Consider the following 26,345-nt stretch of genomic DNA (forward strand, 5'->3'; position numbering starts at 1 on the left):
GATTAGTAATAATCTTGTCCTGACTTGACTGTTAACCGCTGCCTTGTACTTTCGCCTTTCTCATTCTGCTTCTTCATTGCCTTTATCTACTGTGTAACGTGGGACTATTTTCCAAGTCATTTAACAGCAGCGTCCAGCTCCTCATGGATCATTTGTCTTGCCATGGATCAGCTGCTGCTTGCGTGCAGGTGTGTGATCGCCATCCATGGTTGTATGGCCACCGCTATTGTGTCGGGGTTGCATCCATCAAGCACTTTGATAGTTTTGAAAAATGAAACAAGGTATTTCGTCACGCAATGTTCATTTTAATATAAAAGAGATTTCATTCAGACAAATGTTAATCTGTGTTAGCCAATATAATGTAAGTTTGGGCGTAGGATCTCATATTGCTCCCCAACATTTCATTAGGAGTGCATCTCTACCCTGCTGACCATGTCTTTTGCATGTCAGGAAGTGATGAAAAGGTTTCTGTCCTCAGAGCCCAACAGGAGTGCTGAGGTGGTGGGAGGTCTAAAGACAACCTAACAGAACCTGGCAAAAGCAGAAGCAGCAGAAAGCAGCGAATCAGAATGCAAAGTGCAGCTGGATTCTTTACTGCTTAAATAGACTGTCCCAATAATTATAGTATTTTTGAAATATTCTGAAGAGTATGAACATAATTGTGTAGGTTTACTGCCTAAAACCTACACGATCATAACTAAGTGATTCAAGTCAAACTAAATGTCACCTCATTTGTTAAGGTCATGAGGTTTTTTTTTTTTATTCATAAATGGAGCATTGTTGAGAAAAAAATATATATATATTTCCTTGAGACATGATAAATGCTTTGGAAACTGACTATGCAGTTATTTTTTATGCCCACAGTCCATCCCTCTGTCATTTGTTGATCCATCTGTTTGCCCACCTTCCATCCATCTGTCTATCCATCTATCAATAATATTGACCACTGATGGTCTGTCCACCGGGACATGCATCTTTTCTTTACAATGTTTGTGGCCTGCATTATATATACATTATTTTACTTAAGCATCTGTTTGAACCTTAAACTTTGATCTTTTTTTTTCTTCTGTCCATCCATCCATCCATCCATCCATCCATCCATCCATCCATCCATCCATCCATCCATCCATCCATCCATCCATCCATCCATCCATCCATCCATCCATCCATCCATCCATTCACATCTTCACATTGTAATTTAATGTCAATGCATCAATTTAAAAAAGAATAAGTGTTCTGGTGTTGTAACCCTGTTATTTATAGGTTTCCTTTTCAAAATCCAAATCAGGAGACTCACCAAAATGCTAAAAGTTAAATCAGTTTCAATTTTGCAATATTTAAAGTCCATTGCCCCTGTAGATCTTCCACCGAGCCACATTGATTGAATAACTACTTTGTTTGTCTCTTTACAGTTTTAGTGCAGTTTGATTTCAGAAAGAGGGACCAGGATTTTCTGTTTGAGAGGACATTTTTCGTGATTGTTCATTAATTGATGTTGGGACAGCATAAATTCCTACCTCTCCACTTTGTCCTGCTGCATGTGCCTTGTAGCTTTTGAAAATTGGATGGGTTGGAAGAGTAATAACAATGGGCGGTGGCAGAAGGCATTGAAGCATGAAGCAGAATGTGACGCTATGTGGCTCACTTGGGGACACTCTGGTTTCTGAGGTCTTCCCTGTGTCGGGCTTGAACCCCCACAAAGATGTCAGAAAGTCAGCAAGGTGGAAACAATCCAATATCACAGAAGACTGCCTCTGTCAGAGTGGAGAGAGATGTCACTCACTGTATAATTTATTTCACACAGAGCTTCAGAATTGTACCCTACATAGAACAATTGATATGAAGCATAGAAAGCTGTAACGAGCAAACAACTATATATTTTAAAAACTTAGAAAATGTATTAAAAAAAATACAATTTGTTCTTTTAATGTTTTTGAGGTAGGTCAATAATTTCAAGACATACTTTTTAAAAAGAGAGTGAGAGCCTTTACAGTTGCAGCCCATAAAACAGGAAACTACTACTATATTCAGATAGCGATAAAGCTTATGAAACAGAACTCCCCTCAAATGTCTCATAACAGGAAGGATGTTGCTTGAGTAGATACCCTTTTCTTTACATAAATCTTAATTCATGAGTGAAAGTATTGTTTGACTGCCAGTGTCAAACTTTATTTTTACCCAAGCTTATGTATCATTAGCTTGAAGTGAATTTTCAGGAGTAAAATGACATGCTTTGAGAAAACCACTCAATGTATGCAGACTTACAGAGTTTGGGAAGCATTACTGACCGTGACCTTGGAGTAACATTTATGACAGGCTTTGGAAAAATTAGGAACAAGTCCACCCGGGGACATTTTGAGATATTTACAGAGTGAAATACAAGCTTTTATTTTATGTCACACTTAAAAGGAGAATTAAAAAAAGATATGACCATTTTAATGTTGACATTCTTCACAGCACTTTAAGGGGAAATCAGTCCTTGTAGATTACGTCAAAATACCCTGGAAGCCAGCTGGATGGTAGCAAAATCTGTTAATCTGAAAACCTTTGCATACCCTTCCTCCCCGAGCAGTACCTGTCAACAAAGGGTTCATGTCAGCAAGCTGCATAAAGTATTTTTTATTTTGTGTAAAGGTAATTTGCAGCACTGCGCTACAATAGTTTTTTTTTTTTTTACATCTGTGCATTGCACAAACAAACATCTTTCAGATGTCCAATATTAAGAAACCAATTTTATCAGAAAAAACACATATGTGTTTGTTGTAGTGAGGACCATGTATTGACTTACATTCATTTTCAGTCATTTTTAGCCCTTTCTATGCCCTAATCCTTAAATGTACCCTTTACATAACCATTACCAATTTACACCTCACCCTAACACTAACCCTAACCCAATTGATACCTTAGCCCTAAACCAAACATTAGACAACTTGTCCTCATAGTGACTGTAAAATTAGAGAAATGGTCCTCACACTGGCTTTTATACAAGTACACACACACCCACACACAAAAACTTAGTGAAAAACTTAACGATATTTAGAAAACTGCTAGATATCAGTTGTTTAAGATTTTTATCTGCTTTTGGTTACTGCATGTTGCATCATGACTGCAATCATGTTGGTTACATTCTTAAATGTTTTTTGGATTGGATCATTGAATAGGAAGGACAATATGCTAAAAGGCAGCCGTTTGAAGAGGTGTTAATCTAGAGCAGAGCTCTTACACTCCTGGTGGGCTGGTGTCCAACAACTTCTAGATTTCTCTCTGCTCCCACACACCTGATTCCAATATGAGCTCATTAGCAGAGCTTAACTGCTGCTAGTGTGGTAGTTAAGCTATCTGGTCAAATATTGCTTTTTTGGGGGCCTCGATCTCTGCTGAATGATGCTGAAATGAATGAAACTTTTTCCCTCAGAGGGACTGAGGTACTACTGATATCCCAATCGTTCCCACATTGGGATCAATATGAATATTGGAGAAACTCTCTATTCTCTCTGGTGGTGCAGTGAGTGCACACACAAAAAGTAGCAGACATTGCCCCTCCAGCAGCTGGTGTTTCTTACTTGCTGGCGTAAAGCTTATTGGCCAACACACATTTCAAAAGCCTGCTTTGAGCCAAACGAAGCAACTATATAAATGAGCAGCAGGTTTGTGCCATCCCAATATGCAGATGCAGTAGGTTGAAATTTCACTAAAAAACACGCTAAACTTAAACACAAAGTTTACAGTTTTAGAACCTCTTAAACTGTTATTTAGAGAACCAAGTAGTTAGTTTAAATAATCAACTTGCATTTTTTGCTATAACAGAAAATTGCTCTTTTCTCTTAAATCTGAGGGTTTTTGTAATGTTTTGCAGTTTGGGCTGACTTGCTCCTATTATTTTCATGGTGCAATATATTTTTCTATCAACATTATTGTGGAGGTAAATAAGATACACAATCAGTGCCCTGCTCCTCGACATAAAGCCCTTTAGGGCCTAACATGGTTGTTTTGAGGTAGTAGCAGGGGTGACACCTGTGTGCATCAGAGATTAATGTTTTTTGAATTTCCCAAGCAGTTTTTCCCAACTGGGGTGTGGTACAAAAAAGATTCAGGTTGCCATGTAGTTCTTTTAAATTGTTCCAAAGGGTTTATCAAGTCTCTTTGAAACAGCAGTATCACTTAAAGAGGATTTCTCTTGACTTACACCGCCTCAATTGATCGCCATGTAAATCTCTAACTGGAGCTTTAGACTTTACTTTGAGTTTTTTGTTAATTTAGTCTGTTTATATTGGTATATTGAGCTATAAGCATGGTTACAATAGAAAAGGAAAACATAAGTAAATTAATAATTAGACAAATTTTATCCCATAGGCTCCAAAAAAAGTATATCTTAGTTTAAAACCAAACCACACGTCTTCTTAACAATCAAAACCAGCTGCAGGAAGTCTGACCTGTTCCGCACCATAACACAAAATCTACACTTTTATGGCCTGTGTGTTTTGGTTAGGGTCCCACAGAAACCAAAATGTACTGTTACAGTATTATTGCTAGCTTGTCAGTCAAGCCTTGATATCATAAGCATCTGCACAGGCAGTGCTTTCCTCATATAAAAAGATGCATTTCTGCTTCTATCTGGAGCTAAAAGGTACAAATAAAGATATGTTTCTTTCAGTGCCGTAAAAAGAAATGCCACGGTGGCGTACAGCCTAAGAGTGACTCACTTGGGAAAGCAAAGGCAGGCTTGAAATAGAAATTATAGATGTTTGACAAGAGCACCACTAGACCTGTGTCTCCACCTTGTTTACTTGCATTCATCATTTTGCTTTCTCTCGAGTTGGTCCCCTGTCACACAGGAATAAACACACACACCTCGGTAGGCCAGTTTCTTTTGATTTTTATCGACCAACACTGATTTGTATGGATTGCAAAGGCTTCAACTCCTTCTGCAATCTACAGGGAAATTAATGCGCTCTTACTTTAACCTTCCGCAAACACGAAATATGATCTATTACAAAAAGCTATGCTGTGGGAGAAGCTTCTGAGGTGTGGCACTGAATTAGCAGGCAAGAAAAAAAATGTCACCACATTGAACACTCTTCTGTTAATGACTGTTATTGTACCTAGACATTGTATTTTTTTAGAAAATCTGGATTTTTCTCTTTTCAATTACTTTCCCTGCATGGGTTTTGTTGCAGCATCTATAATCCCCAGTGATTATATCAAACAGGAAGCAGCCTACTGATGTATCAGTGAACAAGTCCTGACAGCAAAAAGATCAGTGACCTTCATGCTGATTTCCTCTGCAAGCTTTTACATCCATTTGCTTCTCCCCTGATGAGTGAGCAAAAGCTGCACACCTCTGACAGGAACTCATATTCAATATAACATGATAATGGAAGAACTACTGTTTGAAATTTACATTGTATAGTGTTGTAAAAAAATTAAGCAGTTAGGCAGTGATGTAATGGTCCCTTCACATTGGGGGGGTTATCTCAATCAAGAGCAAGAGTTCAAAACACTGCCACTGTATGATGTAGGAAGCACTCTCTCAATTCATGAATCCATTAATGTTTCAAAACTCGTCTATGCTTATAGTATGTGGATTATGCCAATTAAAATGATATCGGCATGCCAGCCAAAAAAACTTTCTTCTTAGGATGAATAAAAAGGCTTTTCCTCTAAGTTGAAAGAAATCAACTGAGGTTGTGTAGCCTTTGGGTTGAGATTCTTTCTGGGTTCCTTCTTTCTTTGTTTTTAAGCTTAAAGGGGTCATAGATTGGTTATATATGGTGTTTGGTGCTGGTCCTTAAGGTCTCTGAATAGGGTGTGTAATATTGGTTGGGCTGAAAAAGGCATATTTGCTGTTCTATGAGCCCTAATGCAAGCCTGGTTAAGAGCCCTAGAATGAAACGACAGGTTTTCTTCCTTTTATGGTATGCTGATGAATATTTAGATGAGCTGTGCTCTGATTGGTTGGTTTACAACGAGTGAAGCTGCCGAGCAAAGATGCATCATAGCATCAAGCACGCACTCACTGAAACGTCGAAATTGCTGATATGGGTAGGGTGACCAGACGTCCTCTTTTTCCCGGACATGTCATACTTTTCATACCTAAAAAAATGTCCAGGAGGAATTTCAAAATCGTTCGGGATTTCGGTCGACTACAGTGCAACCCATCCTCCCCGCCACAAATAAGTGAAATTCACAAACAGTTCAACATTAACACCACTAAATGATTCCATCAGAAAAAGTTTATAATCTTTTATTTGTTATTGTTTTCCACTACTGGACAAGCGAAAACTTTGGTCCAACTTAAAGATATAGACTGTTTCCTATCAAACCCAGATATTTAAATCCAATTGCTACCAACAACTTGCTTTCCAGCAAGGAGTCACTTTGTGTTTGTTGTGACATGCAGAAGATCTGCTAACTCTCCACAGCTCAGAGGAAAAGGACTAAAGTTACAAGTTAAAGGATACATTTGAGATTAGTGTAATTGGTGGCTCCTGAAGGCTATCAACTCTTGCAGTATTGCTCAACCCCATGCACCATGAAATTAACAATTCCAGCTGAGCCCACCGGCAGGGCTTTAGGAAGGGGAACTCAAGCCTGAGACAGGGCTTAAGGGTGTAAGCATGCTGCAGACTGGAAGCCATCAGATGTCAAGGCAGGGCCTCTTGTCCTCTTGAAAAAGGCAATGTCCAACCAAATACTGATCCACGGTTGTTGTTGATAAAATGCTTGCAGACATGCTTTGGATAATCAGAAAAATACAAGTCTGAATATTTAGGAAATAGTTTAGACTTAGAAAGTTTGCTCCAACTTATCAAGTTGGGTACCTGTGACAGTTCCTTGGTTGTAGAGCAAAAAGAAGTTAAGTTGAATCAAATCTCTGTTTTACTTTTTATTTATCTAAATGGCATTAACAATGGCATAGCAGATTTGAGTAAAGTTGGTGTGAAATGAGGCAGATGCAAAACACGGAAACTAACAAAGGTTTTAAAGCTATTGCTGGTTATTTCAATACATTTATTTTAAAGGAGAAGTTCGGTTTTTTACACTTTAAGCCCATTTTCTGTAGTGTCCAGGATGAAATCGAATGATCGACACCAAAAGTTTGACAATTGCTCCTGTCTCTGCTTTTTGGCTCATTTAGAATCACCCCCTGGCTGCTTTAGAATGGCTTGCATAGAGCATGTCCGATAATGTCCTTAAAACAACCTTAAACGTTCTTTTTTTAAAATATGCTACTCACCGTGTCGTCAGCGCTGTTCAATGACGTTCCAAAAAAAGTTTCGTGAAGAAAAACCGTTCCTGTCTTGTTTTATTTAGCATTTTGTAAATCCCATTGAGTTCTGTAGGAATAGTCAATTTTCCGCTGCCACCGGAAACGGAAATGGGGCCTGTTTACACAGTTGTAGTCTTTTCGCTTCACTCTGTGTACTCCGACGTCGAGGTGCTAACGTCTCTGTTAAACACTTTAAAAAACTCTGAAAATGGAATACGAAAGGTGGATTCTTGATTCTCGACGTCGGAGTACACAGAGTGAAGCGAAAAGACTACAACTGTGTAAACAGGCCCCATTTCCGTTTCCGGTGGCAGCGGAAAATTGACTATTCCTACAGAACTCAATGGGATTTACAAAATGCTAAATAAAACACTACAGGAACGTTTTTTCTTCACGAAACTTTTTTTGGAACGTCATTGAACAGCGCTGACGACACGGTGAGTAGCATATTTTAAAAAAAGAACGTTTAAGGTTGTTTTAAGGACATTATCGGACATGCTCTATGCAAGCCATTCTAAAGCAGCCAGGGGGTGATTCTAAATGAGCCAAAAAGCAGAGACAGGACCAATTGTCAAACTTTTGGTGTCGATCATTCGATTTCATCCTGGACACTACAGAAAATGGGCTTAAAGTGTAAAAAACCGAACTTCTCCTTTAAATATTAAATTAGACAGGCATCTAAAATAAAATACAACATAAGAATATTACTTCAAAACACTATCAGTTAATACATTAGGGAAGTATCTCTTCTATAATAAAACACTAGTTTATGAAGTTAGAAGGCTTACCAGCAGGATCCTTATCTTTAGTTCCTTCAAAAAAATAAAAAATAAAGTAAAGATTAAAGAGAGGGATCATGCTGGGGTATGTTAACATTACTTTTATCAAGAAAGAGTCTGCTAGGAGTACAGTATGAAAAAATTGGGGCTTAAGAGAATGTGACACTGATTTAACAATTATTTAACAGCATCGTGAATAAATAAGATCAGTCTGATTATGTTGTCTTTTAGCTCATTTGTCTGAAGCAAGTTTTAAATAATTGTAAAAAGGTATGTATTTAAAGTCAACAGTATTTGCAGTTAGAATGAATTTACATTAATACCGACCATGCAAGGAATACACCATACAACCATACAAGGACCATAAAAGGAATCAGTAATCACATATTAACAATCACAGATAATCATTCCATTTTTATTTTACTGAACAAAGAAACAGGGAGAACATAGAATAATACAAATGAAATCTCACAACTACCAAAAGAGGAAAATATTAAATAGAAACAGAATGCTGATAATCTTGTTATAGCTGGTTATAACTTGATCAATTAGTAAAGGTTTGAGGAAAGGGATTTTGTGCATAGCCTAACTTAGGCTCACAGTAATTTGAGGTGAAATTTTGAGGGGGGAAAAAAAGGACAAATGTGCTCCTTTGATCTATCTGCTTGACAAATGTGCTCATGACAATCAGACATGTATAACAGCTGATAGGTCTGACTTAGTTCAAAAGCATGTATCATGTCAGTTTTTTTTTTGTATCATATCAGTTTTTTTTTTTTTTTTTCTATAAAAGCAGCTTTGTGCAATGCTAGGTGCAACGCTCCTACCTCCCCGATCAGCTGGCAGGGAATATATTGATATGGTGTGGTTTTGACTTTACGTGCATTCAGTGAAAGGGAAGAACTGTCAGACTTATTTAGCCCAGCTCGTAGGATCGTTTCCCCCTTTGGATCCAAGTAGGTTTGAAGACAAACAGTTTGAACTCTTTAACAGCAAGTGTATTAATTTTGATACTCAAGTTTTGAGACCTCTACAACATCAGCGTGATGTTTTTCACAATATCAATGTGATGATATTTTCTTTAAAAAACCCGATGTATACAATCAGACTTATGTAGAAAACAGGAAATGAATACTAAATGGCACAGGAATGTCTAATGCATCACAAATATATATATAATATTTTAATTAGTCAGAATTTTCAGTAGAGACTAGTAGAAAATATATTTTTCTGACAATTACCGGTATTACATTTTACAGGACTTACGCAGGCGTGTCAAACTGGTTCCAGAAAGGGCCGTGTGGCTGCAGGTTTTCTTTCCAACCAAGCAATAGCACACCAGACTCCAGTCATCTCATCAAGGGAGTCCAATCTGAACATTATGACTTGATGATATGAATGGAGTCTGGTGTGCTATTGCTTGGTTGGAAAGAAAACCTGCAGCCACACGGCCCTTTCTGGAACCAGTTTGACACCTGTGCTTTACAGTGTTAAAGAAATTTTCTGAGCATTTTAAATGTGCAAACCCCTTTAATAAAAGTAAAATCCATAATGGTCAGAGAAATAGCTTGAATCTGACAAAAGTATTTCTAAACACATATTTTTGAAAGCATGGATGCTTTTCAAAAAAATTATTTGAAAAACTGAATGTCTAAAGATGTGTCCTCTAATTATTGTCACAGGTTTTTACAATCTTGTAATCAGTCAGTGGGCCTATACATAGGACTAGATGTAGTCACAGTGCTGTTTGGTAACATAGACTTAGACTTAGACTTCTTTATTTGTCATTTTGAATGCACAGAGTGCATACAGAACGAAATTGCGTTACATACAGCTTATGAACATTGCATTGATATTTCAAATGGCACGAGTTATACAAAAAGTGCAGCAGTGGTCAAAGTGTGAACAGTGCAGAGGATAAGAGACAGTGTGCAAGTTGCAGTGGTTCAGTGCATAGTGTGTGTCACCCTCAACATGGACCAGAGGAAGTGAAGGAAATAGTTGTCTTAGGAGATTAGAAAGAAAATTATAGAAAAGCATTAAAAGAAAACGCTATGAGACCATCTCCAAGCAGCTTGATGTCCTTGTAACTACAGTTGAAGACATTCAGATATTTTAAGGTCCATAGGACTTTAGCCAATCTTCCTGGATTTGGCCGCAGCAGGAAAATATATGACATATCAAAGAGACAGTAAATATGATTGGTAACAAAAGAGCTCAGAAAAACTTCTAAAGTGATTAAAAGTGATCTTCAAGCTCAAGGAACATCAGTTTCAGATCGAACCATCAGTCATCGTTTGGTGCAAAGTGGAATTAATAGGAGACAACCAAGTGGTACACCATTGTTGAAAGCAGATCATGAAAAGCCAGACTGGAATTTTCCAAAATACATGTTAAGTGAAAAAGCTTCTGAGAGAATGTCCTATGGAAAGATGAGACAGAAATTGAACTTTTTGCCAAGGTACATCATCTCTATGCTCACAGATAGAGAAGAATAGAAATTTATTGTCATTACACTGTCACAAGTACAAGTACTTTGTGCATTTAACCCATCCCCTTGGAGAGCAGTGGGCTGCCATTGTGCGGCGCCTGGGGAGCAGTCTGGGGTTAAGGTTAATAAACCTTAGTAAGAGTGATGTTCTGCACCCATTAATTTCACTACCTGATTTTCAGTTACTTGTTTCAAACATTCAAATGTGTCTTTCTTGTTAAGTGTAGAAGCACCTTTCAGGAAAACTGGCTGGAAGTGTGCAGCAACCAATTAGAGACGGTCAGAAACCATTTCTCCATGTATACAACTGTAGAGAACTCTGGACACTGTAACATGTTCTCTGGCTTTTAATCATAGAAATCAAACATTTTTGCAGTTTTAAAACCGAAAATAATTAGATTATTTTTTGTAGCCCTTGCCTTATAGCAACGGGAAACTAAAATAAAGAATGAAGACTTAAAAAAAAAACAAAAAAACTGTTTTGTTACATTTCAATTCCATGCATTTCTTTACCTTTTGCAAATAAAAAAACTAGGGGAGGCTAGTGTGTGTCAACCCACCTCCTTGTCTCTGGTCTGTCTGAACCACAGAAAAAAGTTAAGTTTAATGCAGACAGCGACCCTGCATTGGGACGGATGCATAGACAGCTTAGATGACAGATAGCTGCAGTTTTTCATTTCTGGCCTCAGAAAAAAAAAGTCAGAGTCAGCTATAAACTCCCTCAAAGTCAGTGAATCCTTAAAAAAAGGGAGAGAGAGTGAAAGAGTTGAGTATTTCTCCAAATAAGAGTTCAGGAGTTTTTGTAAGGCGCCCGCCATGTTTACATGGCTCTAAGGCTCTGCGCAAGACCAAATGTTATATATACAGTCAAGGCTATCTGAGAAACCAGCGGACATGGCCTCCGCAAATACAACCAATCCCTTAATCTCTCTCAGTTTGAATGCTCCTTTCCCCCCTCATCTTCTTAAGTGAAGTAAGATATGAGCATCGGTGTGTCTCATTTTTCAGGGGTGAGACAGCCATTTTCACTTGATTAAAACTTGTTTCTTTCTCCCTCTCATCCTCTAGAGAATTTTTAAAAAACAGTTTTAAGCCTAAATAACATGAGCACTTCTTCAAGCCATGCCAAAACCCCTTTCCGCTTGGAAATATTTGCTTTGGACGCCAGCCTTTCCCAGCACAAAACACAGGCAATTATGGGAGCTATTTGAACAAGGAAGATCTACTGACAGCCAACGCCTCATTTGGAGGGATGAAAGAATCAGGAAATTAAACCTTCATTGATGCACTGATGGTATGGAAACAGAATTCCCCATGGGCACTATGTGGCACTTTGGGTAACTTGTGGACAATTTGGGTGTAAAACCTTGCTGTTTTTGTTCTGTGTTTATATCTTCTTTGAGCGGGGAGCGATTCTATGCATATAGGTAAGGATATTTTTCTTTGACTGTGGAGGTTTCTTGGTACCTGCTCACAGTTTATCTGCAAATATACAGTTGCAGCAGTGTCTGCACTATGAGGACACCACTTCTATCATTCTTCTCCTCTTTGCATTTATGTCAGTCTCACTGTATTTATTTTCTAGAGGGCTCTCCCTCACCGAGCTGTAGATGAACACTTTTCATATCAGCCTCAACATACATATCACATTGCGCTTTGTGGAAAAGAGACAGATTTGGTGAGGGTTTGGAAGAACATGACAGAAGACTAGAATGCTACCCCCATTGACTTTCTACTCAACTCTTATTACTTAGAATAATACAATGATTATTGAGCTGTTAAACGGAAAAAGAAAACATGAGGAATAATGTTTCATTTCTTAAAATTCCCCAGAAAGGAAACTTAAACCTAATCTGACTGGACAAATAGACAGTGGATTAGTTTTGGATGACCCTTTAATAATAATATTCATAAAGCAAAAAAGCTTGTGTATACAACAGAGATTTTATTTTAGTTAGTCATACAGTTGAAGTATCTCTTATTGCAGGATGGAGCAGGAGAATGATAGATAGATTAGAAATTTTTGGGGCTTGGCAATTAAATGCATTTGCAATATAGTCACAATTTAAAAAAACCATAATTTTCAAATCACGGAGGTGCTCAATTTTGGTAAAGTTACATTTAGCAAGAGAAAGACAGTAATCTCTCACTGCAGTATGCTTGAAGTATGTTTGCCTCCAGACAGAAATGTAGAGAGAGTTGCAGCTAACTTGAAGATTCATGCATGCCAGTAGAAGTTAGATCTTTTTCACATAAAGGTTACAGTACAGTCCTGCAAGAATGGACTCTGGACAAGCAAAATTTCAAGATCATGAAAAACTGAAACCCAAAAATAAAACATTTACACGCTTGTGGTTATTTCAAAAGGAATATCAAAATAAAATTGCATTCACAATATTGGTAAAATTTTTTTGCCCTTTTCATTTATGGCCAAATCGTTCAGCCCTGCTGTACACTGATTACTGTTTCTGCTGTAACTCTGATATCTGGTCTGTCATGGTGAAAAAAAGAGCTTAACCAAAAAGTGAAGCTTTTAATTTAATGTCTATTGTCTTGAGATTATAGGAACCCAGATGCAAGCAGCTGAAATAATCTTTCTCTATAGGTTTGCTGGTAATTTGGTAAACTTGACCAAGAGGTAATAGTTAAAGATGTATAAAACGTTAAAGTTAAATTTTGAAGCAAACAAAAAGGACAGCCACAAATTGCATGAAGAGCATAATTCAGAAAAAACAGTAAAGATGTCTCTCTTAACTCTGGACGAGCTCCACTGTGACACATGGTGGTGGCAGTATTATAGAAATAGAAAATATAATAGAAATAGAACCTTAATGATCTCACAATGGACAAATTAACTCTCTGCATTTAACCTATCCCCTTTGGGAGCAGTGGGCTGCCACTGTGCAGCATCCAGGGAGCAGTGTGGGGTTAAGGGTCTTGTTCAGGAACCCAGAGTGGAGGCTGTTGGGATCAAATAGGGTACTTGCAACCTTCTCAGAGCGCACTGTTCTAACCACTAGGCCACCACTCCCCTAGGATGCTGCTGGAGAGAAGTTTCTCCAGCAGGGAAAGCAGTCAGCTTAGTGGGTAAGGTGGATGGAACTAAACAGGATAATGTTAGAAGACACTATTGCCTAAATGTGCAGATTTAAGACAGGGGTGAAGGTTTCTGTTCCAGCAACCTAAACATTGAGGTAAACTAAAAAGAATGATCCAGATCAAAGCATGTTCATGTATTAGAATTTCTCTGTCGAAGTCCAGACTTAAAAGAAACAGAGTTCCTGTGAGGACCTGAAGTTACATTTCACAAGCATTTTGATCTGACTGAGCCTGAGCTTTTTTTCTACAAAAAACATGAGCAAAGATTAGGTTTTCAAGATGCTCACCACTGTTTGCAGAATACCTAAAAAGAAGGCTGAACATAAATGACAACCGCAAATTTTAGGCTTTTATTTGTTGGAAGCAATGCACGGTTTTCCTTTTACATTACTGTTCTATCTGGTTTTAGTTTTAAATCTGAAAAAAAAAAATCCTATAAATAGTAGTTAATCATGTGTTGAAAAACTGTGGTATTTAATATTGTGGTAATACTGTGTTCAATGTGTATGATCAATAATCCTGTAGGTTTCAGACAAAAACAAGCCAAACTTTGCATTCTTATTTGAAACTACAAAATGTATTAAACCTTTAAGATTTTAAATGTCTGTTCATTTGAGTATTTTTTTTTTTTTCTTTTTTGCTTTTGGGATATTTTAGGTAGAGAGGAGTTTTATTAAGGATTTGAGTCAGTCTTTGAGTCAGGAGTCACATAGTGAGTGTCAGTTTCTTGCCTTGGGGTACAAGCAAGCTCCATGCAACACCATCCTAAATACTCGAATACTAGAAGTAGATTCACTCTCCCACTTACTTTGAAAAAGAAAAGCACAACTAAAAAAAAAAAATAAAAAACTCCATTCTTCTCTCACTATCCCCCGCACCCATCCCTTGCGTTCCTCCCGTCACAGGGCAGACACTCGTCATCAGCAGGTACTCTGGCCCCGGTGGGTCAGGTTTCGTGTCTTTTGAAGGATTGTGCTGCATTTGCATTTTTATAGCTTAGTGCTACATGGTTGGGGATTTTAAATGGAGCTCTGGTATCTGACACTTTAAGACCAAATATTTCTATTTTTTTATCTCTTGCTGTTGATTTGTTTATTAATTGCTCTTAATTTTGCTTTTGATTTCAAATTACAACTTGAAGTTTCTAAGCATTTCATTAAACTGGTTTTTAACAATTTGGAGTAAATAACACATATATCACATCATTGCATTTTGTCAAACCCTGCAAATAATATTTATGGAATTTTTATTCTGTTTTGAACTATTATTGTTAATTGGTGTGTCTTTGTTTTTTCTGGCAGATGTGGACGAATGTTCAGAAGGCAACGGTGGATGCCAACAGATTTGTGTCAACATGATGGGCAGCTATGAGTGTCGCTGCAGAGAAGGATTCCTACTGAGTGACAACCAGCATACCTGCATTCAGAGACCAAAAGGTTATTCACATTTACATGCACCTACTAAAGAATAAATCTTATTTGACATTGAATCGACATAAAATAGAGAAATACTGTTGTAAAAAATATGTACTCTAAAGTATAAAAAGTGCAGCAATAAGCAGAAAATAAGGACTGCACTTGTGTAATTTCACGATCCACTACAAAGAATAATAGTAATGATTAGAGTTGTAGGTGCACACATACCTGAGATGGATTATAAAGTGCTGGAAAAAAGTATTCGTTCCTTAATAGCTTTTTTTTGTTTTACTTATTTTTTTTTCATATTTCAATGTGGGCTTTGATTGTGTGGCGCCCGGGAACAGTGTGGGGTTACGGGACTTGCTCAGGGTCATAATATGGGAGTGGGGCTTGAACTCAGAACCTCTGGATTCGAAGTGCAGTGCGCTAACCACTAGGCCACATTCCCCTAAAAATGCTAATTTGTAGAATAGGCCCTGTTCTATTGAAGAGTTACATGCAGAACGTTTGCATTACTATTAACTCTGACAAAGTCGACAAGCGATCTCAGGGCTCTGTTCACATGAATGTCTTAGCCGCTGCTAGATTAATGCAAGTCAACACTGGTTTCAACCAGAGCACTTTCTACCATGGTTCCGGGGACTTTACCATGGGCAAAGTTATGAGAAATCAAATACTCTGTTTGTAGCCCAGAGAGCAAACCTTCTGAATGCCCGTAATTGAACTTTATTGATCTCACACTGGAAAAATTTGCCTCTGCATTTAATCTATCCCCTTGGGGAGCAGTGGGCTGCCAATCTGTGGCACAGTGTGGGGTTAAGGGTCCTGCTGAGGGAGCCAGAGTGGAGGCTGTGTGGATTTAACCGCGTATTCGCAACCTTCTCAGAGCACAGGCACACTGCTCTAACCACTAGGCCATCACCTCCCCCCACTTGCTTAGACAGTTTCATGATGAAGACAACTGCTGCCTAACATAATACAAAAGCATCTTGATGGTTCCCAAGACTTCAAACTATGTTGTTTTTTGTAAGCTCTATGTTTTACCTTTGGTGTAAAGCACACAAAGTGTTACAGAGAAAGATCTTCAGCAAAACATGGCTTTGATAGTATGATGGTCTCGTACTGTTTTCCTTGCTTTTGTCATATAGACCCAAGTTTGCTTAAATAGCTGTCTTTTCCTTATAAATAGTATATATATATATATATATATATATATATATATATATATATATATATATATATATATATATATATATATATATATATATATATATATATATATATATATATATATATATATATCTTTAGTGGTGTTTTATTTCAATATTAGGAGTAGTTTTTTGGTCTGTAATTTTTACATTTGACAAAAACAGAATAAAGCAGGGAGTTAGAATATACATTATTTTTACAACACTGTGATTTCATTGTTGAGTTGAGTGTTAGCCGATAGCTGTAACCAGTCATCTTAAACATGATCATATCACCTTTAAACTAATAATGCTGTCCAGTTTTTATGTAAGAAGCAGATATTCTGCAGATATACATGGAGGATGGGATTAACCCTAATAGGCCTAAAGTGAAGGTTGAAAAAGTTGGTCTTCTAAGAGAAGAAATAAAAAGGGGGAGTGAGGAGGGATCTTTTTTTCATCCGACCCTTTCAGATTGAAACTATCAAGCAGTTGGCAGGATTTAAAGTTATCTGTGGTATTAAGTGGCCTGTGGGGGGACTCCGAACAGTGAAAACAATTAAAGGTGTAGCCTGGGGCAGACACACCTATGGTTGATGGAGCATTAGTGTGGGATGGAGACGTGACAGGAAAAGAGCCAACCTGCTTGAAGGCTCACTCTACAACAGCTCCACAGACATGCAGACATATCCATTGTTAAGCTAAGTTGTCAGGAAAGTTCTTCAGTGGCTATAAAGACTTAGACTTAGACATCAACCTTTATCATTTTGTACACAAAGTATTTACAAAACAATATTTTGTTACATACAGCTTTTCGACAATGAATGAGTAGCAGCTTGGCAGTGAAGATGAAAATTTCTTTTCAATAAGTGCAGCAGTGATCAAAATGTTAACAGTGTAGGAAAGATATGGTGCAAAAGGCATTGATGTGGATGGTTCAGAACAGGGGTGTAAGTATATGATATGGTTGCTTTGTGGAGGATTTGATTTCTTTCTCATTAGGATTTATTTGCTTGCAAAATCCTCACTGATCTTGCCAGTCTTTGTAATATAAATACAAAGACCATAATGAAAAATAATATTTCAGTAAATCTGCCATGGTGAACAGCAAGGAAGTTTATAGCTTTCAACAGCCAATAGAAGAGATACTGCCCCTAAATGTAAGGCTCTAGAAATGCTGCGTTTGCATTTTGACTCATTCTGGTTGATTTGGGGGGATTACAGTAATTCTGTACAGCAGTAGCAGACAGAATAAACAGCTGTTATCGCCGTCAGACAACGTATTCATTCGAGGAGTAATTATCCAGCGCAGGCTTTTACAAGCTCTTCAGTTTCACCAGGCTAAGCTTTGTTGCGGATCCTTCTTCTGAATTTGACACCATTCTTCCTATTCTTTAAAACCCAGACTTACGCAGCAAGATCTGAGTGTCCTCTCATTTCAGTCTTCTCACCTCTTTTGTATGTTTTTTAGGTTAACTCCTCGAGCAGGGATTTAATAAAATGTGATGCTCATGACCCAACTGTATGATGAACTGAGGACCTTGGTAGTTTAATTCATGATCTCCATCTGGGTGTCAGAAGTGTCAATGTTTACATTTCATAAATGACGGGGAGTTTTTTTTTCTAAAGAGTAATAAGCTCCACTGTGAGTTTTCCGGCTTTACTACACATCACTGCTCTCAGAAATAGACTAAGAGCTGTAGTGTGATTTTGCCAAGTTTCTTTCTTTTGTTTGTTTTGGTGATAAATGTCCCCAGTTCCTGTTGATATTCCATTTTGCAGTTCCATTTTAATATTCATTTCGTCCTTATTGTTCCCAGATGACAGCCATTGATTTCAGAAGATTAAAGCTACCATAAATCTGCAAACTTCCTGCACTCATCAGATAGGCGCCCATTTATTGTTTCCTTATTTTTGAAAGACTCACAGACAGAACAGCCACTCATCTGCTTATTATTACCACTCTTATTACAACAGTGTGTGCCTAAAGGATAATGGAAGTGGTTAGGAAGTGACTTTGCAGAGTTATTGCGAAAAGCCTCAGCAGAATTGCTCTAGATAGCAGGAAAAATCTCAAAAAGATGTAAGTCTATTTAATCACTCAGGTCACTTTTAAATGGGACCCTTAGTGCATCCTGCCAGCCCACCTCTTGAACAGGTAAGCCTGGTCTGCAGCTGAACCACAAGTTTATTGTCATCATTAAAAAGACATCAGCTTTCCATTTCTTGCATTAATAGTTCAGGTGTTCCATCGGCGACTTGTACAGGTCTTTTTGAGTTCAGTTTAAGGCTGATCATAGGAGCCCCTTGCTGCTTCACTTCTGTTTCCCCTGCTGATACTAAGCCTCTGCTCGCGCAGAGCCGATGCCAATTAGGCAGCAGGGGTCTTCCAGGCTCCCGGCTAATGACAAGGCTGCTGCTGGCCTGTCCCTTATTATACCACCCCCTCCTCCTCCCCTCTGCAGGAGGAACTTTGGCCAAATTAGTTTCTCTACAGTTTAGCTGCCCAAAAAATGTAACAGTTCATTTATTAGCTTCAAACATTTCCAACCTAGAAGTTATGCTTTTCAGGAAATTCAAGGTGCTTAGTGGTTGAAAGGAATGCCTTTTTTAGATCAAGGAGGGTTCCCCCCGCTTTACATTTGATTTATTTTCTCTTTTATTTAGAAAGACGACAGAAACATTTGTGCCTGAGATGAAATCCAGAACACTGAGACTCAGAGATTTTAGTTTTAGTCAACCAACACGTCCATAACGTCAGTCCTGTTTCTTTTTGAAAGCCTCCAAAACAGGCAATAACTTTAAGTGTGCACTGATGCAAGTCACTTATACTGACTTATGTGTTCTGTTTATTTGCCTTCAGTTGTGAACGCTGAAAAGGGAAACATGGGCAGGTTAGCTGTACCATAAAAAACACATGCCTTATATTGTAAAAGGGTTCCTGTTTGCTGAGGCCTTTTTGCAGATTGGATTTAATCTGGGTTTGTTCTGCTACACGGTATCGTTTTACAACTCATTCGAACTATTTTGATATTTCATTGTATTACTTCTAAAAAAGTTTCTGATATTTTACTATGATGTTACGTGATAATTTGCAGTTTGCAGTAGTGCAATAACTTCAAATGAAGGCCAATGCTTTGGCCTTGTGTAGGAAAAAAAGAACATTGCTCAAAATTAAAAGAAGATAAGGGTTAATTGACACCTAATATTTCTTTAATAAGTGAATGGTTACAAAACGTAACTTCTCTTTGTACAGATTAAATAGTAAAACTGATCAGCAGAAAGAAATCTAAGAAATAACTACATATGAAGATGTTCAGCACCTTGGATTAAATTTGCACTCACAACTTATCAGTAAAAAAAAAAGGAAAGGCTTGTGTGGGAGCAATGCTATAGAGTAGCTACATGGACCCTGTTGGGTAATAATCAGGCTGGTCTAAACTAATTTGGGGAGAAAAAAAAGGTAATTGCATGGGCCTAAGGCCTTACTTTCAGCTTTTGTTGCTACAGGAAGCTTTAATGGGTCACTGCACTTATGTCCTTAAAGTTCAGATGAACATGCATTAAGAGAAAGCAGATTTTCTAGTTTAGAAAAAAGGATGTAATTTAATACCTTGTACAACAAGGCTGGAAATTCCTTATTTTTTGGAGGGGGATAATAAGCAAGAGATTTCTAAAGAGAGAATTTTTGGAGTCAGCAAAAATAAAGGGAAACTGCAATTTTCAAAATGTGTAGATGGATTCTGATCAGCGCTTTAAACCATCACACTGAATAATAGTTAAACTTGATGAAATTGCATGGAAATTGTAGTAAATAGCTATCCTACTAATGATGTTAATTTTCAGAATTTGCCATTAAAAAATAATAACATAAGTTAACTGTTAACATCTGAATCAGAAACTACAAAAAATGATAGTTTTATTTCAAGCAAACTCCAAATTAGTTTCAAAATTGTTTGCTTCTTATGTATTCAGCTCTTTCTTTCTGTACCTGTCTCTCCATTTCTCCACCGTCACAGCTTTGCTCTGTTTACTCGCAATATTCCCCCCATTATGTATTTTAGATGGCACTTTAATTCAACCCTCACCACCTTTGAATTCCATTTTTATTTTGAATACATTTATTCAGTGTGGAAAATAAAACCTGATATAAAAATAGTTGGTTTTAAATACAATAAAAGTGATTATCCCTCTCTGATGTATACATCTCCTTTTTATATTGATCAAATCACCTGTAATTTTTAACCTAGGACTACCAGAGGTAGCCATTCTCTGTTCAGACAGCAGACTATAGTGGTTACAGTCTGCCCTTTAACATCTAAGACACAATTCCTACGGTAAATGTGTGGCATTTGATAAAAAAATGCTTTTATTGGAGGATCTGTGATGTTATGCTGTGATTGTTTTTCTATAAAAGAAAAAAAAAAACAGGCCCCTGGAGCCTTATTTGACTGTATGGCATCATGGGCTCTCTGAAATAACAAGATATGTTTTATAAAGATTTGATCCTTCGATATCATTGGATATTCTAGGTGTTAAAATAATCTTCTTTGCATAAACTTAACGGCTAGAGAGATGACTCAGAAATATTTATGATCTAAAAACATTTTATCTGAATGCCTACCTTTTAGCCAGAGGAGATATGTCCCTGCTTGCCTTATTGTCTGATTTTCACTCAAATGTTTCCTTTGTGTCCATTTGATACTCCTCTCAACGGGAAGTAAAACACTGCAGCTTCTCTTGCTACTTTGAATTGCTTTCCAGAGGTATTTACCCCCTTTAGTGCAACAAATCTCTCAACACAATGGATATAATTACACTCACACAGCCAACATCATCTATATAAGCACACCTCAGTAATTTCATTTCTAGTTTAATCCTGCTGGAGGCACACTGACATGCTTTTCATTGACATTTAGATGAAGGCTCTAGTGGGTTGACTTCAGAGCACATTGGTTCCTTGTTGGCTGGTGAGTTAAGAAGTTTTCCATTAAATGTGATCAAATCCATAACTCATGGGCACATTATATTCTAAATTAGTGTTGCTCTCCAGGCGCAACATTCTTCCTGTGTAAAATCATGCCTAGCGTCTCAGAACCATTCTTTATTTCTATTTCTCCTGTCTAAAAAATGTAATGTCCGTGAAGCAGACAGTTTTACGTTTTAAAGTCATGAGGTAATGTGCTGATAAATGCGCACTTTAAATTATTCCAGTGATGCAATGTTTTGAACTGATGGCTGCCAAATAAAATGTCTGCAGGGTTATTTGATTTAGTTTTTCTACGTATCTTGCAGTCTTGTTTCCCATTGCGCTGGAGCCAGTAGGGTTCTCATATGTTTCCCCCTGTTGGTTGTCAATAAGCCTGCCCTCCTGCCTGCCTCTCTGTGCATTGGCCACAGAACTGTTTTTACAAGTGCAGAAGTCACTGCTCCATTGCTCTGCAGCTCAACCGTATAACCAGGTCTTTTTTTCTACTCTGGGATAGTGGGGTAAATGCTTTGAGCTGTAGATACAGAAATGACAGGAGCATTTTATTTCTGTTCCCTTTGGACGAGTCCTTATTTTTTCATTGTATATGTGTCTTCAAAATGTTCTGCCCTCACCCTCCCTCTTTGTGCAGCCTTTGATCAGTTCATGTGCCCCCATTACTCTCACTCTCATCTTAAACAAATATACCTCAGTGGCTGGAGGTTTTGCTAATGTTTACAGACTTGTTGCTGAATTCTCCACACCTCATTTCAGATGGGCATCCCTTTTTTTCTTGGCTTTCTTCAAGGACATCCTTAAGCTTGACCTACATGGACTATCTAACTTAAAGAGGGCAGAAGGGGTATTATAATTAATAATTGGCTACCGTGGCTTCCATCTAATAATTTCTTTTTCTTTTTCGTTTTTTTTTTTTTTTAAGAAGCATACTTTGCAAAACCTGACAAAGTCTCAAGTGGTACCGTATGTAAAAGGTGAGGATCCTCGTTAAGTTCTGCTGTCTTTTGTGTTGAGAGGGGGCCAGGGCCCTTTGGGATTTCACAGTAAAGTCACCTTGACAGAATGGGAAGATGAGTGATGCTAAGGTTTGACATCTACCCAGCAGGTGCTGCATAACTATTCAGTCAATGAAACAGATGGACGGTCTTTGCAACACGTATACATTATGTAAATACAACAGGGTAGCTATTCATACACATATGTTAATGCTCTTTTGCATACATCTAGACCTTAATGCTTTTCTGAAAGAAAAACAGTGGACATGTTTACTAAGTTAGTGAGTTTTTTTATTCAAATGTATGCATGTTTAGAGCTAACGGAGTTAAATCTACATGTATACCAAATTTAGACTATGTAAGTGTATATTTAAACTGTTGAAGACTTAAGGCTGTTGAAGCACACTTGAATGTAGAAGTATTTCAAATTTGATTTTCAACTTTTCCGTTGTATTTTGTCTTGTTTGTATTCTTTTCTTTGGTTTTTATTTGTCCCGTCTGGTAGAGCAGACGATCTTTATGTAGTTAAACCAAATCGAAAAACATGACTGAACTTAAATATTACAGCAACATTTTAGGTTTATAAAAAAAAAATTGAATATGACACAAAGAGTGTTGGGAGGGAGTGTAATTGTGCATCTCTTGGTTGTCAGGTATTTTTAGCTGATATTTGATGTGTTTTAAATTTTTTTAATTTTGTTTGTAGCACATTGAGATAAGCTACCTGTTTGGGATCCACTATAAAATATTATTTAGTATTATCCGTATTAAATTTTATTAGTCGTCATTATTGCGTCCAACTACATGGCTTTGAACCTCATCTTTCTTTTATGGCCACTCTCAAACTGCCAGTAGAACCCGCACTCTGCTCAACCAAAACCATTTGCGTGTCTTAAAATTTGCACAGCAATCTTTGTACATCACTTGCAACATGCCGACTTATTGCATGTAGTAAAAAAGATTCCATGTGCCATTTTACAGCCCTTATTTGGAATATTTGAAGATCAGGCTCAATCCAATTGGTGACAGCTGCAGCTGAATATAGGAATTTCCTGTATATCAATGTGTCATTAAACACCAGAAACTAAACACCTGTGGGTTTATGTGGGACTGTACTGGTATATGTAAGATTTTGCCTAAAAAAATGCTTAATAGTGTTCATGAGAAGCCAAAGAGCTGCCCTTTTGATATCTAAGATTGAAGCCCCAGACATCTAAAGGACCCACAGAGCATGGGAAACCAAGGAGGATGATGTAGGGATAGCTTTACTCCTGTCTTCTAACACTGCTTGTAGCAAACATTCTTCCTTTTGACAGTTTGTTCTAAACACTCATAAATGAGACATTCAAATACATGAAAAATGGTTGCCCATTTCCTGCTAAACTATGTACCGGTAGGTTCATAACTTGGGACTGATGGCTCCTTCTCTTGGTTGATTTCATCCTGCCTAGAAAGCCATACTTTTCAAGGTTTGAGTTTGTGCCATTCCCTTCATGTTCAGAAGATGTGTTGAACAGCTTGTCTTACCGTATTACTTAAGTCTGGGTTTGACTTCCCAGGTACCCAAAAGTTTATTGTTGACTTTTCTAGTATGGTCCTTGATCTTCATCTTGGAGTTTTTTCTGGATGTTCTATAAAAGTCACCTTAGACCTTTAGAGAAGAAAAGAAAAACACAAAGTTCATATTAAGACAAGTAAAGAGGATTGGTTAACCTGAATTTTATAGAGTTAATAGAACTAACATCAACTGCACAACACTTGTTTTCCTGATGTTTGGTTGTCAAACATGTTGACCGTCATATATCTCTTTTCCTTCCACATAAAAATTTCACACTGCTTTTTTGGTCTATAACAAATTATTCCAAATCAAGGTTCCTGGAGGGTGTGGTTGTAATGTGAATGAAATGTGGAAAACTTCAACTGGCTGCAAGGCGCTGTCTTTAAAGTTAGATTCTTTGAAAAATAAAGCTTTTTGGCAGTGGCATATATTAGTTTAGAACTACAGCAGCTGTCTTTTCCATTCTCTGGTTGTTTATGACTTTAATGGCTCCTCTCCGGAAAAAGTGGTGAGAATGAGCTGCCTCAACAAAGCCTTTGGGACCTTCAGAAAATCCCACCACCAAAACCAAACGGTAGCACCAGGAAGGCTTTTATCTGCTCTATGAACTGACTCTTTGGGGAAGAGCTAATACCTTGACCAGCTTATTACCCTGTCTGATCATCTGCTTTGCGGTGTAGCTCAAAACAGTCCAGTTATTTTCCCCTTTCTCTTTTCCATGCGCTGACATTTTTATCCTCCCATTAAAACTTTTAAGAGCCTATTATCTAAGAGGAAGGAATGCTGCTTTAATAGTGTGGTGGCTCCTTTCTTGGGCCCCCTTTTTTCAGGGTGTATCCACCCAACTCTTGGTGGCGGCTTAGAGTTCTTCTGCAAAGAGGGTACCGTCTCTGCTTTAAGGTGCATGACAGCAGGCCGGCTTAGACAATGACCCATCCTTTCACTAGTCCTTGCACTCAACAGCAGAATACTAACCCTTGACATGCCTTCCAGCACTCAAGCTCCATTGTTTCCATTTCCCCTTTATGTGGTTCTCACATTTAGAAGATCTTGCATGTTTGGGCCCAAGAACTTTTGGCTTCATTGATTCTCTTGACATGATTCCATCTTTTTCATATATTTTCTTATTTTGTAAGTTGTTTTTTTTTCTGTTTTTTTTTTGTTGTTTTTTTTTTAGTGGAATGTTCGAACTTCTGCCTTGATGCTTCTCTGTTGGTAGTTTTTATCTTCATATGCAGGTTTCATCTAAGAGGAGGATTTAGATAGAGCCTGTAGCTCCAGCATGAAACATTAATTTCAGCTAAATTAATCTGACAAGAGAGAGAGATGCTTCAGTATAATAATAATAATATAGCTTGAAGAACAACATCTCAATATAGAATGGAATTGTTCTGACAAATTAAGAGAAAACACATTTTTTTTTTAGTTGAAAAATTAATTTAGTTAGAGTTAGGGATAAGTTACTTAGAAGCACACTGTTCTGAAAACTCCAGACTACAGAAAACAATACTGTTTTTTTACTTACCTAGGCAGCTCCTGCTTGGTGGCAATTCCTATTATTCCTATTATTTACAGAGTTGTCTTCAGTTATCCTATTGGGAAACTGAATAGTCAAGATGGTGTAAATCTAGAGATGAATTTCCAAAAGAATTAATAAAAAGGCATTTATAAAGAATGAAAATAGATCCATTATTTTTGTGATGGTAGTTGTAATAAAAAGGGGTGAATTCGGAGCAGATAAACAGGTACAACTTCTGCATTTTTAAAATTAATTTTTTTAATATTTATCCCTCGATTCTGACCTGAAGTATTTTCATGACATTATCCACTAAATGATCAAAGATTACAAACATAATATTTATACCATGTTATAAAATGTATGATATATAATAAGCTGCAACTTAAAGTACAGGAATTTAAAAAGAATTTAAAGAACTGAAGAACATGTTCATGAAATGTGAGTTTAACCCTGCTCCTCTCAGTTTTCCGATTGGCAAAATACCTGTTCCTCTAATTATTGAATGATCAGTGATCATTTTTTTATTTTTATTTTAGGGACTGTTGACTCTAACTTTGAAAAAAGAAACATAGCACTTTTTGGAGCGAGGCTGACCGCACGTTCCAAACACAGATTTTTCACCTTCGCTCTCCTTCAGCATTTTACAGGAGAGCCTATTTTTTACTGTGGTGCAGCACAAATGCACAGAGGAAATAAGTCACTGCCTTTCTTCAGTCATCTGCAAACAGAGCTTATTTACCCCAAGAGCTGTTTATTCCTCCCGAGACTTTGAGAGTAATGTAAACTTTTTAAAATGAGCTTTTTTAAAAGCTGTTATTTACTTTCACACTCTCCCTGAGATGATTGTCCCTAGACCCTTTGTTTAATTATATATATATATATATATATATATATATATATATATATATATATATATATATATATATTTTTTTTTTTTTTTTTTTTTTTTTTATTATTTATTTTTTTTTTTTTCAGACCTCATCACAGCACATAAAATGCCTTTAAAATTATCACATAATTTTGCTGGATTGTCTGTTTAATT

At 37.3% G+C, this 26,345-nt stretch overlaps 1 protein-coding gene across 2 annotated transcripts in view; it reads left to right on the top strand.

Annotated features, from left to right (window-relative positions):
• The window catches only part of scube3 (signal peptide, CUB domain, EGF-like 3), a 140,467-nt gene that overhangs the window by 53,612 nt on the left and 60,510 nt on the right, over window positions 1–26,345 (top strand). For both annotated transcript variants that reach the window (XM_038282662.1, XM_038282664.1), the window contains exon 4: window positions 14,941–15,075. In XM_038282662.1, the coding sequence (XP_038138590.1) occupies window positions 14,941–15,075 (135 nt within the window). The remainder of the gene's footprint in view (window positions 1–14,940; window positions 15,076–26,345) is intronic.

The sequence above is a fragment of the Cyprinodon tularosa genome, unplaced genomic scaffold (genome assembly GCF_016077235.1).
Source record: "Cyprinodon tularosa strain WSP-4 unplaced genomic scaffold, ASM1607723v1 ctg187, whole genome shotgun sequence".
Taxonomy (NCBI): domain Eukaryota; kingdom Metazoa; phylum Chordata; class Actinopteri; order Cyprinodontiformes; family Cyprinodontidae; genus Cyprinodon; species Cyprinodon tularosa.